Source organism: Mus caroli, unplaced genomic scaffold (genome assembly GCF_978045245.1).
Source record: "Mus caroli unplaced genomic scaffold, Mus_caroli_1 scaffold_8, whole genome shotgun sequence".
NCBI classification, from domain to species: domain Eukaryota; kingdom Metazoa; phylum Chordata; class Mammalia; order Rodentia; family Muridae; genus Mus; species Mus caroli.
The window spans coordinates 102,170,330-102,186,449 of record NW_028227263.1 but is presented as its reverse complement, the minus strand read 5'-3'; the positions used below and the strand labels follow the sequence as shown (position 1 = coordinate 102,186,449).

The 16,120-nt window shown below is 49.9% G+C and overlaps 1 protein-coding gene across 2 annotated transcripts; it reads right to left on the bottom strand.

Annotated features, from left to right (window-relative positions):
* Positions 1–41: 41 nt before the first annotated feature.
* Fcgrt (Fc gamma receptor and transporter) lies at positions 42–10,706 on the bottom strand. Of its 2 annotated transcripts, none has more exons than XM_029480113.2 (7): positions 10,501–10,706; positions 9,858–10,128; positions 9,253–9,522; positions 8,761–9,036; positions 1,964–2,233; positions 621–737; positions 42–336 (listed from the first exon to the last, which is right to left on the bottom strand). In XM_029480113.2, the coding sequence occupies exons 2-7, from the start codon at positions 9,922–9,924 to the stop codon at positions 227–229; spliced, it is 1,110 nt and encodes a 369-aa protein (XP_029335973.1). In that variant the 5' UTR covers positions 9,925–10,128; positions 10,501–10,706; the 3' UTR covers positions 42–226. The 2 variants fall into 2 exon arrangements, with proteins under 2 accessions (XP_029335973.1, XP_021022586.1); XM_021166927.3 differs by having other exon boundaries at positions 9,265–9,522.
* Positions 10,707–16,120: the final 5,414 nt, after the last annotated feature.

Here is a 16,120-nt window from a genome sequence, read left to right as displayed (position 1 = left end):
GACTCTTGCCTGAAACTTGAGAATAACGATGCACACACAGATTTGGGGCCAAATTTATGTGGAGATGGAAAACAACCATGTACATTAAGAAGGGAAACTGAAGCAGGCCACAAAAGCAGGGATCCACGGGAGGACGTCGGCCCCAGGCTCCCTCAGGAGGCTCGGAGACAGTTCAGGAGGTCACACAGCCCGAGAGGCTGCAGTGGGCAGGGGGCCCGAGTCGGCATCAGGAAGTGGCTGGAAAGGCATTTGCACCTTGAGGTTCAGCTTCGGGGGGCAAGTTCCCACCAGGCAACAGGTCGCCAGAGTCATCGCCGCTGAGAGAAAGCCATGGGGCTGAGAGAGAAGAACAGAGGTCAGCACAAGTATCTAAGGTCTCACCCTCCCAACACACCTGACAGGGCCACTCTATGGCCTCTGCTCCCATCTCTTTTCCCAGGGTGGTCAAGGGACTCTCTTGTCTCTATTATCTCTCTCCCTCCCCTCTTTCTCGCTGAGTCGCTACTTCCTGCCACGCCCCCCAACCCTGCACATGGCCTCACCATTCCCCAATTCTGCACACGAGGCCACTCCCACCCAATCCTGCACACGGCCCCGCCCCTCCCCCATCCTGCATATACCTGGCAGACCGCTGCGCATCCTGCCCCACAGCAGCACACCGCCTGCGATGGCCACTACCACCAGTAATATACCAAGAACGATTCCAACCACAGGCACAGAAGATCTGGCTGATGAATCTGCAGCCAGAAATTATCAGGGAAGAAAGGAGTTGATGATTTCTCGGAGACCCCCGGAAGCATGTATTTGAGGGTGGGAGTATGCGGAGAAAAGGCCCTGGGTCTCATGTGTTTCCACACTGAATATAATCCCAGCACTCGGGAGGCAGAGGCACACAGATCTATGGGTTCGAGGCCAGACTCCTCTACATTGTGAGTTCCAGGACAGCCAGAGCTCTACAGAGAAACCCGGTCTCAAAAACAAAAACAAAAAGAAAGAAAAAAGAGAAAAAAAGAGTCAGCCACTGTGCTGGAGAGATGGCTCACTGTGAAGAGTGCTTGCAGAGTTTGGTTCCCAGAACTCATGTCGAATTCCAGGAGTCCTGAGCCCGACCCTCCATAAATCTAGGCTGTCGAGGTTCAAGGAGTGAAGGCATTGCCTTTGCCATAAAGCCCGGTGACCTAAGTTTGATCCCCAAGGCTGACAACCACAAGTTGTCTTCTGTCGCCACAAGTATCCCATGGCACAGACTCACCTCTGCTCTCCCCTCTCACACAAAGAAAGTGGGAAAATTAAATACATATGGATACACTTAGATATAAATCTGAAGAAGAAGAAGGAGGAGGAGGAGGAAGGGGAGAGGGGGAGGAAGTAGGAAGAAGGAGGAGGGATGGAAGGAGGAGGAGAGAGAAAAGGAATAGGAGGAGAAGGAGGGAGAGGAGGAGGAGGAAGGGGAGAGGGGGAGGGGGGAGGAGGAGGAGACCTATATTGAGAGAACAGAGCCACACTGTGACAGAAATTGGTGAGAACCCAACGGAGGAAGGAGGAGCAGTCACAGGACAGTCAACAAAGTTGGTGCTTCACCAAAGCCATGGCAAGAACTGTCAGAGGCAAAAGTGAATGGTTAAACACCATGAAGACCAGTAGCAGCAAGACTCATCATGGTCAGACTCAGGGGGAACTGGCCACAGAGCTAATGGAGAATCAGAAGCCAGGAGCAGAAACAAAGAAGACAGTGGGGCTGGAGAGATAGATGGCTCCGCGGTTAAGAGCACCGCCTGCTCTTCTAGAGGTCCTGAATTCAATTCCCAGCAACCACATGGTGGCTCACAACCATCTGTAATGCCCTCTTCTGGTGTGTCTGAAGACAGCGACAGTGTACTCACACACATGAAATAAATAAATACATCTTTAAAAAAAAAAAAACAAAACAAAGAAGACACTGAGGCTGGAGGGGCAGCCTCACCTAGGTCCACAGTGAGAGGCTGTGCCAGCCCCTCATGCTCCACTTGACATTGGTAATGGTGCTCATCTCCACGTTTGACCTCCAGCAATGACCATGCGTGGAAAGAGCCATCTCCATTGGGACCAGTGCTGCAATTCCCAGAGCCTGAGGCTAGCCCATTGCGCAGGAATCGGAACTTGAGCTCCGGTGGGTAGAAGGAGAAAGCAGCACAGGTCAGCACGGAGGAGCCAGAGTTGCCAGGACGGGCCTTCAGGCGCATAGAGGGCGGCTCTGCAGGGACACAGGCGATGGGATGGGCCAGCAGTTAGGCTAGGCTATGACCTCACCCACCCACCCCACCCCCACCAAGGCTTGGGGTGAAGCTTGCCGTAGACAGACTCCACTTCCCTGTATCAGCACTGTGCTGACTTGGAGGGCTTCCCAGAGTGACAGACACCCCACCCTGTTGACCCCACCACTGCACCCCCTTATTTTGGTGTATGTGTGGCATGTGCATGGGTCAAGGCCACAGGTCAATTGCAGGCTCCTTCCTCTTTCGCTCGTTGCATTTTTTTCCCCTTTATTTTTTCACTTTGTGTGTCTGGGTGCTTTTTAGCATGTGTGTCTCTGCACCACATGCATGCAGTGTCTGTGGAGGCCAGATGAGGCCATCAGAGCCCCTGGAAATGGAGTTACCCATGGTGGTGAGTTACCCTATGGGGGCTAGGTATTAAATCTTGGTCCTCTGCAAGAACAGGGAGTGCACCTACCCCTGAGCCATCTCTCCCCACATCCACTTTTTTTGGGGTTTTTTTTTTCGAGACAGGGTTTCTCTGTGTAGCCCTGGCTGTCCTGGAACTCACTTTGTAGACCAGGCTGGCCTTGAACTCAGAAATCCGCCTGTGTCTGCTTCCCAAGTGTTGGGATTAAAGGCATGTGCCACCACGCCGGGCTCACTTATTTTTTTGAAACAGAGCCTCTCCCTGAACCTGGGGTCCTCCCTTTCAGCCATGCCAGTGGCTGGTGAGGCTCTGTCTCTGCCAGACCCATCCCTGCAGCTACAGACATGCAGCAGTATGCCCAGCCTTTGCAAGGGGACCTGGGGATCAGAACCCAGGTCTTCATGCACAGCAAACTCAGTGCTCACAGTGCCTCTTCTCGTGCACATTTATTTGTTTCACAACTGAATTTCACTCTCAGCCCAGACCAGTCTTGAACTTATTATATAGATACAGATGACTTTGAATTCCTGATTTTCCTTCTTCCACTTGCTAAAAGCTGAGAGACAGCAGGTGTGTGCCGCCATACTGGTTTATGCAGTGCCAGTGATGGAGCCCATTTAAGCAAGCTTTCTACCAGCTGAGCCCCAACTCCTCCGTCTACCTGTTTCTAAATGGGGACTTAGTGCACATCTCTCTAGTGCTGTGACCTAGTCGTGGCCCTGGGAACACGTTAGTGGATATATAGAGCAAAGAGACGTGACTGTCCTAGCTGGGTGCCCACACCAGTGATCCTAGCACCTGAGGAGCTGCGGCTGGAAAATCATGAGTTTCAAATGAGTTGGATGCTGTTGCAAAAACTGAGACCTGCGGGTGGGGTGTGTAGTACATCTTGAATCCCAGCATTCAGGGAGCAGAGGCAGGTTGATCTCTGTGGATACCAGGGCAACCTGGTCTACATAGCAGTTCCAGGCTAGCCAAGGCTACATAGTGACATAGTGAGACCAAGGGAAGAAAGAAAGAAAGAAAGAAAGAAAGAAAGAAAGAAAGAAAGAAAGAAAGAAAGAAAGAAAGAAAGAAAGAAAGAAATAGAGAGAGAGAGATTGTGGTTGGGGATGTGGCCCGGTTTCTGGTGTGAAGTCCTGGGTTCCTAGGTTTGATCCCCGGCACACTGACATTGGTCATGCATGCTGGCGTACACCTGTAATCTCAGCACTCCAGACTGGAGGTCAGAGGATCAGGAGTTCAAGGTTACTTTGATGAAATAGGAAGTTTGGGGCCAGCCTGGGCTACACAAGACCCTGAATCAACAGCAATAAACCCCTAAACAAAATGAAGTCCATGGGGATCTGAGACCCCAGAAAGGCTGTGCATGGCGGAGGCGTTCCCTCCGTCCAGGGTGGGTCTCACAATCTTGGTTCTGCTCTGGTTCTCAGCAGAAAATAAGCTGACAGCTTCTTAGGAAGGGGAAGCTAAGTCGCTTCCCCGAAAGAGGGGCCTCACTGGCATCTAGGAAGACCCGGGGCACCGGCTCTCTGCCACAGAGGACCGGACCTCAGTCAGCAGTTCTGTGTCCTGCCTTGTGCTTGCTATTGTTTTCCAGTGAGGATGACTTCCTGTGGGTAGCTGAGAGACACCCTCAGTTCTCCTGTTTTCCAGTTCTGACCCTGAGGGTTCGGAGAGTCAGCCCAGCCTTGGCTTCTGCTTAACAGAAAAAAAAAAAAAAAAAAAGGAAGCACCTTTGCCCCAGAAATGTAAGCTGGGTGGCCAAGGCAGAGGTGCTACAGGCTCACCAGTTAAGCCACAGAGTGAGCTGGGAGTCAGCCTGGGAAACTTAGGGAGACCCTGCCTCAAAATAAAAAGTCAAAAGAGGGCCAGTGAAGCGCCTGAGAGACACAGCTTAGCCGCTAGAGCGTTTTCTGTTTTCTCTACAGAACTGAGCTCAATTCTCAGCATTAACTGGGCGACACTTACCCACCTATAACTCCAGCTGCAGACGACCTGATGCCTTCTGGCATCTGTGATCCCATGCACCATATATGTACACATACATCCATAGAAATTAGCAATAAAATAAACATAGTCAGAAAAAGGATTGAAAAATACAAGAGGGCTGGTGACATGATGTAAAGACACCTGCCGACAAGCCTGGTGACCTGAGTTCCATCCCGAGAATCTACATGGCAGAAGGAGAGATCCAACTCAGGAAGTTCTCTGACCTATCTACACACACACACACACACACACACACACACACTCACACAAGTAAGTAACCTTAAAAATATTTTAAGTCAAATGAGCGTCAACGGTATGCTCAATGTTAGATCCTAGAATTCCCCAGTGAAGGGCTGGGGCGTGGCTCAGTGGTAGAGCCCCTGCCTTGTTTGTATGTATGGAAGGAAACAGTAACACAACCTAACACCTGGTACCAGCGACTGTTAAGAAGAACAAAATCACACATAGACACAATGTAGCAACTGTAGTCAGTACCTGTAGAACCTGGGACGGTTGTCAAGGGGAGTGCAAAGTGCAGATACCCTACCACATTTCTCTTCCTTTTTTCTTAGCCCTGGCTGGCTTCAAACAGAGATCTCCCTGTCCCTGCCTCCGGAATGCTAGCATTAAAGACATGTACCCCCACACGGGCCACCATGGTTTTCCTGAATAAATGAGCCCAGAGCTAGAGAGGTGACTCAGCAGGTAAAATTAGTCAAGTAGTGAGTGGCTGCTCTTCCAGAGGACTCAGGTTCAAGTCCCAGCACCCATGTGGTGAACAACTCCTAACCATCTGTAACTCCAGCACCAGGGGACCTGACGCCCTCTTCTGGCCTCTTTGAGTACTGCATGCACGTGATGCACAGACATACATGGAAGCAAAAAACATAATAAAAAAATTTTTTTTGCTTGTTTAATGGAGTTAGCTATCCTATTTGTGGACACTTATCCAGAAGTTGGTATCAAAATTTTAGGGACGGGCAGTGGTGGCACATGCCCTTAATCCCAGCACTTGGGAGGCAGAGGCAGGTGGATTTCTGAGTTCAAGGCCATCCTGGTCTACAGCGTGAGTTCCAGGACAGCCTGAGCTATTCAGAGAAACCCTGTCTCGAAAAACCAAAAATATAAATAAATAAATAAATAAATAAATAAATAAATAAATAAATAAATAAATAAATAAATATAATAAAAGCAAAACAAAATTTCAGGGAAACACTGGCCACTATCCTGCATTGTAGGATAACAGCCAAACAGGACTGAAGAGATGGCTCAGTGGTTAAGAGCATTGACGCCTTTTCCAAAGGTCCTGAGTTCAAATCCTAGCAACCACATGGTGGCTCACAACCATCTCTAATGGGATCTGATGCCCTCTTCTGGAGTGTCTGAAGATAGCTACAGTGTACTTACATATAGTAAATAAATAAATCTCTAAAAAACAAACAAACAAACAAACAAACAAAAAAAAACAGCCAAACTACAGAAACAATGTAGACACTCTCATCAGATAAAGGAAGATAGATGCAGGCTTCCAGGATGGAGTACTATTTAGCCATAATTCCTCAAGCTGGGGGAATGGCTCAGCATGAAAAAGTGTTTATTGCACAAGCATGAGGACCCAAGTTCAAATCCTTAGCACTTATGTAAAAACTTAAGCATATCTTCATAACTGTAACTCTGGTGCTGAGGATAGGGGCAGAGGAAAGAGGACCAGTGGGGACCTGGCTGGTTGCCTGTGTAGCTTCAGGCTCATCAAGAGAATCTGGGTGAAGAACATATGATGGAAAGAGACACAGGAGCCACCTTCTCTGGCTTCTGAGCATGTGGACAGATGCTCATCCCATACACGGCACAGGTGTATCACACACACACACACACACACACACACACACACACCACCTCCACCACCACCACTCACACACGCTAAATCACAGATAAATAAGTAAACGTAAGTTTTAAAACCTAAAACAGGGCTGGTGAGATGGCTCAGCGGTTAAGAGCGCTGACTGCTCTTCCTAAGGTTCTGAGTTCAAGTCCCAGCAACTACATGGTGGCTCACAACCATCTGTAATGAGATCTGACTCCCTCTTCTGGAGTGTCTGAAGACAGCTACAGTGTACTTACATATAATAAATAAATAAATAAATATTAAAAAAAAAAAAAACTAAAACATGGCCAGCCGGTCAGCGGTGATGCATGCCTCTGATCTCCAGAGCTTAGGAGGCAGAGATGGATGGATCTTTGAGTTCAAGGCCAGCCTGGTCTACAGATTGAGTTCCAACACAGAGAAACCCTGTCTCAAAAAACCAAAAACCAAAATCAAAAACCAACCTAAGCCGGGCGGTGGTGGCGCACGCCTTTAGTCAAACCAAAAAAAAAAAAAAAAAAAAAAAAAACAAACCAACCTAAAAGATTGCTCAGTGGCAGAGCTCTTACTTGGCAAGAGAAAGGACCTGAGTGCAATCCCAAACTGAGCCAACTAAGTGAGAGGGACAGAGTAAAAATCTCACAGGGGCTGGGGCTGGAGAGGGACTAAGGGCTTGCTGCTATTTAAGATGCCTCAAATTCAGTTCTGGCACCCACACTGGGCATGTTATAACTAACTGTAACTCCAGCTACAGGGGATGGAACGCCCTCTTCTGACACTCAGATGCACATACAAATATACATGAGCACATATAAAAAGTAAATACAAGTATCCTACTTTTATTATGTGCGTGTATGTGTGCGCAGGTGAGTATAGGAGGCCATGGAGGCTGGTGATGGCTTCAGGTCCCCTGGCCCTGGAATTATGGGTAGCCAGAAGCTGCCTGACTGGGAGCAGAACTCACACCCTGTGTGCTCTCAACCACTGAGCTGAGTCCAGCCTTAAGATTTGTTTTTCAGAAAAGGATGTCATAAATACAACACTCGAGGCTGTGCTCTGGTCTCCACACACATGAGCACACACACAACTCAAATGCAGACAGGCTGAAACTTGGATGGAGAAATGACAGACCTTCTTCACATCCAATTTGTTAGAAAGAAAAGCAAGAGGATCTATACATTGAATGGAAAGCTATAAAACTCCTCCAAATATACACAGAGACCTAGGTCATCCTGGGCTGGGAATGACCTCCAAGCAAGATATACTAACAAAAACACAGACCTCAAAAGAGGACGGGGGACTGGAGAGATGGCTTAGCAGTCAAGAGCACTGGCTGCTCTTTTAGAGGTCCTGAGTTCAAGTCCCAGCAACCAAATGGCATCTTACAAGCACCTGAAATGGGATCTAATGCCCTCTTCTGGTATGCAGGCATACACGCAATCAGAACACATATACAAAAGTAAATAATCTTTAAAAAAAAAAAAAGATTTGCTGGGTGGTATTGGCGCACGCCTTTAATCTCAGCACTTGGGAGGCAGAGGCAGGCAGATTTCTGAGTTTGAGGCCAGCCTGGTCTACAGAGTGAGTTCCAGTACAGCCAGGGCTACACAGAGAAACCCTGTCTCAGAAAAAAAAAAAAAAGATTTGAAGATAACTTTAAAAGAATGAAGGAAAAACCATCAAGGAAAGTGTGTTTGAAACACTTATTTGGTAAAGATTTGGGTCCACAATATATAAAGAATTCTTGGAAGTTAACAAGAAGAAAAAGACATGGAAAATCCTAGCACTTGGGAGGCTGAGACCAAGAGGATGACAAGTTTGAGGTCACGTGGTCTACATTGGAAGAGTCTGTCTAACTATAACAACAACAGACAAAGAAAAAGAAAAAGCAGCCTGGCACAGCAGCACACTCCTTTTGTCCCAGTTTGTACTCAAGAGATCTCTCTGAGTTCAAAGTCAGCCTGAGACCCCGTCTCACAAACAAGAACAATTAGTTGGGTGTGGGAACACACTTATGTCAAGCCAGCACTTGGAATGGGCTAAGAGGATCAGGAATCAGAGACCATCCTCAGCTACACGATGAGCTCATGGCTAGCCTGGGCTACATGAAAGCTAGCCTGGGCTACAAGAGACCTTATCTTAAAGAAGATCCACTGGGATAGGCGAGAGGGTTTGTACTAAGGAGGATGCTGGGAGGGCTTTGAGCATGGCTGTAGAGAAGGGACAGAAGATGGGCTCACCCTTCCACTCCAGGTTCCGTCTGCCCCTCTCCAGATGGCCTAGCAGTCGCTCTGGACAAGAGCTCAGCAGGAACTCGCTCTCCTTCCTGGCCGCATCAGGCTGCTTCATCCACAGATTAGCAACGATTTCCGTCTCGGGCCACTCCCCAGTCCAGTTGCCGGTTCTTGGGTTGAATTTCATAAACTCCTCACCATTGAGAGCAAACACAGCCATGGGCACTGAGGAATTATCCGAGGCCAGTTCACAGCCCAGCAGGCCCTGCAGTGTGAAGGTCCCTAGATGCCAACACGCAGGCAAGCAGACTCAGGAGCAAGGGCCAGCCTTCCTCTCTTCTCCTCCCTCGGACCTTGAGGTCCAGACCCCAACCTTCCCCCTTATTCCTAGGGTTCAGACCTAATCCTCCCACTTCAGTCCTAGGGCTCCAGCCTCCTTCCTTGACCCAGGAATCCAGACCCATTATCCTTCCTCAAACCCAGGCTACTGAAGCTCACCCCTCTTCTGACCATTTAATATCTTCTCCAGGGTCTTGAGGGCCTCCAAGAAGAGCTGTTCTTTGCTTTTGAGGTCTGTGGTCTCCTTCTCCCAATACCAAGACACCTGATTTTCCCACATCCAGGCCCCACAGGGGTCAGCTTCCTGCCGCAGGCTGTTGTAGGTTAGATACTGCTGAGGACCCAACCAGCCTGTGGCCCAGAAGGAGGGAAGCCCCGTAGATGGGTTCGACACAGCCGTGAGATGATACATCAGTGGGGGGCGGGTCTCTGCAGAGCAAACAGGAGAGTCTCGGGTCACGGACTGCACCGCGCCCCACAGAGGTGCAGAATGAAAACTGGACCCGATCTGAAGTGCCATGATCCTCCAGAGAGAAGGGGACAGACACCCAGAAAGGGAGCCAGACGGACAGACGGACAGACACAGAGACGTGCCTGAGATTGTCAAGTGTATTTGACTCAAATTCACAGAGAAGTTACCCACAGTGAGATTTCCATGAAGGCTAGGACATCATGGAAAAAGTGGACTTATTGTCCCTCTTCCACTCTTTGGCTCTTTTTCCTGTCCCATTCCTGACACACTCCAGGTCCTGGTGGCCTCTTACCTGAGCCCCAGGTCTGAGGCAGGAGGACCAACAAGAGGCTGAGGACCCAGGGCAGGGGCATCCCCATTCTGACAGGGTGACCCGGAGTGGAAGGGACACGTGACTCCTCTGGACCCCGCCTTGTTGATTCTTCACAAGGTCCCTGTGGACTCTTCGTAGACCAGGACGCTGGATGGTGGGATGGAGACCCAGTCCAAGACGACAGACAGGAGTGTTCCTCTGTGAACTTTCACCTTCTCATTTGATCCACTTTAGTTAATTAATTACAGAGCTAGACAGACCAAAATTTGTCTCAGACTTCTGTTATTTCCTTTTTCTCCGCCCTCAGACCCGAGGATCCAGGCCTTCTCCTCCTCCCTCATTCCCAGGGGCTCAGATTTCAGCCTCAGGAGCCCTTAAACCCAAGCCAGGAGTCCAGTTCCAAGAATTCCTCCCTCAGATCCAGGAGTCCAGTTCCAAAATCCTTCCTCAAACCCAAAACCCTAGGCTCTGGCTTCCTCCCTCAGACTCAGGTGCCCCAGGTCCTGCTCTCCTTCCTCAGACCCCAGCCTCCTCTCTCCCCCTCAGGTCATAACACTCCTCCCTCAGACCTGGAGCTCCAGGCCCCAACCCTCTTCCCTCTTGGGGTGCTGGTCCCTCATACCTAGAGAACCAGGCCTGGGCCTCCTCCTCTGACGCTCAGCCTGTTCCTCACAGAGGCCCTCTTCCCTCTGCCTGCAGCCGATGGATCCTCTGCTTAGAGCCTCCAGTTCTTCTCTTACATCCTGTCTGTACACAGTTAGGACTGGAGAACTCTGAGGGCATCCAACTCCACCCACTAGCTCCTAAGCACACCCCTGGGCCTCTGTCCAGCCTCTCTTGAAGTTCCTGCTGTATCTGGTTGGAAGCCTCCCAGGGCAATCGTCATTAGGCCTGCCTCCCAAAACAGCTTCTATGTTTACTCGTTTGGAGCATTTTGGGAGTAAACTCACAGCCCTGGAAAGGCCTGCGCACTGAATGTGACTTTAAGACACCCCAGGAGTTGTGGACTGTGGGTGTGGCTCGGTCATGGCACGGTTGCCTAACACACAAGGCTTGGCAGCAGCCCACTCCCAGCTGTAAGCCTGCTCTGATTTCTTCCATGTGCCAGCACTTGAGGTGGCCCCAACCCTGCCTACACACTCTGTGATGAGAGCCTTTGCCTTTGGCCCCCATCTCCCACCCTGCTGCCTACCCCAAGATCTTGCAAGAAAAAAAACACACAGACACACAGAAAGACACTGACAGACAGGTAGGTTGACAGGGTAGATAGACAGCAAAGAAGAAAGGGGGTGGGCGGCAGCACATGCCTGTAATTCCAGCACTAAGGATGGAGGCGGGGAGGCCAGGGGTTCATGGCCGGCCTGGCCAAGAGAGGGAGATTGACAGAGCCGTGAGAGGTCCACTGGTGGTTAGCAGATGGATCAACAGGCTGAAGTAGATGGGCAAAACCGGTGTGGCGGGGCAGGCCTGGAACCCACACACTTGAAAGACAGAAGCAAGGGTCTGGAAAGTCTGGAGCTGACAAGACAGCTCAGCAGTTAAGAGCACCTGCTGCTCTTGCAGGAGATCCGAGTTCGGTTCCCGGCACCCACATGGTGGCTCACAGCTGCCCATAACTCCAGTTCTAGGGGGTCTGACAATTTCTCATCTCCCTGAACACCAGGCAGGGATGTGGGGCACGGGTATACACACAGGCATGAATAAAATAAATAAATCTAAAAAACCTTTTTAAGGGAGAATAGAAAGTCAACCACTCCTACCTGCCTTGACCTCCCTCTCCCTCTGGTCTATATCAAGTGTGTGTACAAAGTGTGTGCGTGTGTAATAATGGTGGTGGTGGTGGTGGTGGTATCTGTGGTGGCAGCAAAGGGGTAGGGTAGATGTGTCAAGACAGGAACTCATGCAGCCCAGGTCGACCATGAACTCTTGAAGCCCAGCCTCCAGCTCTTAAGTGCTGGGATAACAGGCCTCCTACGGACTGGGGAGAGGGCTCAGTCAGTAAGTGTGTGCCTGCCAAGAATGAGGACCTAGGTCCTGATCTTCTGGTGCTAGCCTCCCCTGTAAAAAGCTGCGTCTGTGGCTAGAGAGATGGCTAGGTGATTAAGAGCACTGTCTGTGCTGGTGGTGGCTCACACCTTTAGTCCCAGCACTCAGGAGGCAGAGGCAGGTGAATCTCTGAGTTCGAGGCCAGCCTGGTCTATAGAGAGAGTTCCAGGACAGCCAGGGTCACGTGGAGAAACCCTGTCTTGAAAAACCAAACAACAACAACAAAAAAAACCACTGGCTGCTCTTGTAGAAGACCTGAGTTTGGATGCCAGCATCCAATCCACATGATACTCATACCCTCGATCTGTAACTCCAGCTCCGGCGGCGGAGGGCACTGTACTCAGCACGCACAGACACAGAGAACCAAGCAAATCCAGGAAGTAAAACTGAAAAAGAACAGGAGTGGCCGCTCACGCCTTTAACCTCAGCACTCAGGACACAGAGGTAGGCAGATCCCTGTGAGCTCAAGATTAGCCTGATCTACACAGTGAGCGGGAGTCAGGTGTCCACAACAGCAAAAACCATATAAGGTCTGGGGCTTTGGTTATTTAATGAAGTAAATCTACTTGTCTAGAACGCAGAAGGACAACAGAGTTCAAGGTCATCCTCAATTACATAGTAAGTTTGAAGCCAGGCTAGGTGGCAAAGGACCCTGCTGAAGGGAGGGAGGGAGGAAGGAAGGAAGGAAGGAAGGAAGGAAGGAAGGAAGGAAGGAAGGAAGGAAGGAAGGAAGGAAGAAAGGAGGGAAGGAGGAAAGAAGAAAGAAGGATTGGCAGGGAAGTGTTCATGGGAAGCCTGTCACACCAGAGTCTAAAGTCTGCTGACAGCTGAGAGTCAAGCCACAATGAAGTTAGCAGGAATTGCCGTGGCCGTTGTGATAATGGAGACACCCTTTTATGGAGAGAGGTTTGCGTGGTGGCGCACGCCTTTAGTCCCAGCCCTTGGGAGGCAGAGGCAGGCGGATTTCTGAGTTCGAGGCCAGCCTGGTCTACAAAGTGAGTTCCAGGACAGCCAGGGCTATACAGAGCTTGAAAAACCAAAAAAAAAAAAAGAAAAAAAGAAAGAATACTAACACAGCAATCAGCTCCACTCAATGGCTGTCACCAATGACCTTTCTCTTCCCATATGGAAACCCCAAACTTCAGGAAAGTCTTACAAATCAGTCCGGAACCTTTGTCCACAAGGAGAAGCTGGCTTTCTTCCCTTGTGCAACGCTAGAGTCTCCAGTTTACCTCCTCAGCTATCACCCTCCCCAGAGCCTTCCAGGAAGCACTCTGACTTCACTTAACTAAGAACGAGGTGGAGAAGGACTGTCTCTTCAAAAACACACTACACCGAACAGCAGCCTCCCAACCCCTGTGTATGGTTACAGTTGAGACTCCCCTTGAGAAGCCCAGGTCCCTGCTTGGGCCCTCCCCCTTAATGCCTCTTTTTCTATGATCGTCCTGTGCACCAATTTGTGTTTGAATCTCTCCCGTGGAGACGGCTGGCTCAGCAGGTAAAGGCATCTGCGACGGAAGCCTGAGGATCTGAGTTTGACCCCTGGAACCCATACAAAGATGGAGGGGGGAGGGAGGGGAGAGAGAAAAAGAGAGAGGCAGAGTTGTCCTCTGATCTCCACATGTGTGGTGTGTCTCTCTTACCACATGTGTATGTGTGTACACATGCGCAACAATGCATTTAAAACTTTGGGCCAGGCGGGCATGGTGGCCCACGCCTTTAATTCCAGCACTTGGGAGGCAGAGGCAGGCGGATTTCTGAGTTCAAGGACAGCCTGGTCTACAGAGTGAGTTCTAGGACAGCCAGGGCTACACAGAGAAACCCTGTCTCAAAAAACCAAAAAAAAAAAAAAAAAAAAAAAAAAAGTTCTAAAAGCTTAGACCACATCTACAGGCCACCCATGTCCCTGCTGCTGTCCCCTGTTCTGTGGCTTCACCTCGGTGCATCTAATAACCAAGTAACGTACCACCACCACCTTCTGCTATCTCAACCCTGCCCCTGGCATGGCATTTCGGTGACCTGTATGGGGACTGGGGACTTCTCTTCTTTCATCTCTTGGCCACTTTTTCCTAGGGTGCCTGAGGAGGTCAGTTCAGAGTCCACCCCCTCCAGAAGGGGGGTACACACACCCTAGAGTGAGTAACTTGGGCTTAGCCAGGCTACCCCAGGATCTCACTGTAACCTCAGGGGTACAAGCTGGCTGAGGAATTTCTTTTAGCCCTTGTAAAGAAATCCCTTCTATTTCTAAGGGATAGATCCTGACTAAGGGACACTTTGTTGATGGCCCACAGTATCCTGCTAGGGTAAGCAAGGGGACACTTTTCTTCCAATTCACCCTCCGTGTGGTTGATTGACATCTCCACCAGGGAAACTCCACATTGTCTTTTCTCTTCTCAAGCTTTTTGTTTGTTTGTTTGTTCTTGTCTTGAGACAGGATCTCACTCACGGAGCCCTGGCTTACCTTAACCTTCTCCCTCCCGAGTGCTGGGACTATGGGGATGCCCTGGTTTGCTTCCTATTGCTGGGATAAGTGCCACAGTCAAAAGCAGCTTGGAGAGGAGAGGGTTTATTTCATCTTTCACATCCCTTCGTGACTGGAAGTCAGGGCAGAAACTCCAGCAAGAACTTGGAGGCAAAGAACAGATGCAGAGACCATGGAGGGGTGCTGCTTGCTGCCTTCCTCTCGATGGCTTGCTCAGCCTGCTTTCTTACACAACTCGGGACCACCTACCCTGGAGCAGCACTGTTCTGTGTGCTGGGTCCTCCTCCATCAATCAGAAATCAAAAAAATGGGGGCTGGTGAGATGGCTCAGTGGGTAGGAGCACCCGACTGCTCTTCTGAAGGTCCAGAGTTCAAATCCCAGCAACCACATGGTGGCTCACAACCATCCGTAATGAGACCTGACACCCTCTTCCGGTCTGTCTGAAGACAGCTACAGTGTACTTACATATAGTAAATAAATAAATCTTAAAAAAAAAAAAAAGAAATCAAAAAAATGCCCCCACAGACCTGCTCACGGGCAGACTCTCAGTTCCATCTTCTCAGCTCAAGTTTACAGGAACTAACACCACAAACCACAGCCCCAGATTAACTTCCAACTGAGCTGGATCCCCAAATCTTCTATCTCTTCCCTAGCCCAGCATTTCCCATCAGCGTCCAGAGCACAGAGGCACAGCCATGGTTGTCCCGCCTGCTCTCCTCAGACAGGTTCCCCAGCCCTCTCTCCAGCCCCACATGGCCTGTTTGTGGCCAGTTTAGTTTACCAATCTCCCCTAGTGACCCCTGTAAGCTAAGCAGCTATGTTCTTCTGGTGCTTAGCATCCACTCTCTGAGGCCTCATTCTCAAGGGACACCAGTTAAAGACCCAGCTCAGTCAAGTGAGCCTGGGTCTCAGTCCTGGTGTCAGGGAAAGCCCACTGCATCTAGGAATAGCGTTTCAGCGGCAGCCATATCTTCAGAAGGACCTAATGAGCCTCCTGTCTTCTCTCTCCTATGAGTCACCTTTGGGGTGTATAATCAAAAATTGGAGCTTGAAAATATAGTTCAGCCATTAAAGGGTAAGCCTCATAAGGAAAGTGTCTAGAGTGCAGTTTCCAGGGCCCAGGAAGAAGGGAGGGAGGGAGGAAGGAAGGAAGGAAGGAAGGAAGGAAGGAAGGAAGGGAGGGAGGGAGGGAGGGAGGGAGGGAGGGAGGGAGAGAGAGAGAGAGAGAGAGAGAGAGAGAGAGAGAGAGAGAGAGAGAGAGAGAGAGAGAAAGAAAGAAAGAAAGAAAGAAAGAAAGAAAGAAAGAAAGAAAGAAAGAAAGAGAAAAACAAAGAGAGAGAGGAGAGGAAGTTGGGGAATCTGAGAGAATGGTTCCATGGATAAAGTATTTGGTGAGGATTGATCCCTTGCACACACATAAAAAAACAGGTACAAGACGGGATGGTGGTGCACGCCTTAAGCCAGCACTCAGGGAGCAGAGGCAGGCAGATCTCTATGAGTTTAAGGACAGCCTGGTCTACAGAGTGAGTTCTAGGATAGCTGGGGCTTCATAAAGAAACCCTATCTCGAAAAACAAAGAAAAGCCATGCAGTGGCAGTGACACACATCTGTCACTCCAGCACAGGGTGGGAGGGGCTGGGAAGATACCTGGAGTTTGCTGACCAGTGAGCTCCAGGTTCAGTGAGAGGCTTTGTGCCACAAAATACAATGGGG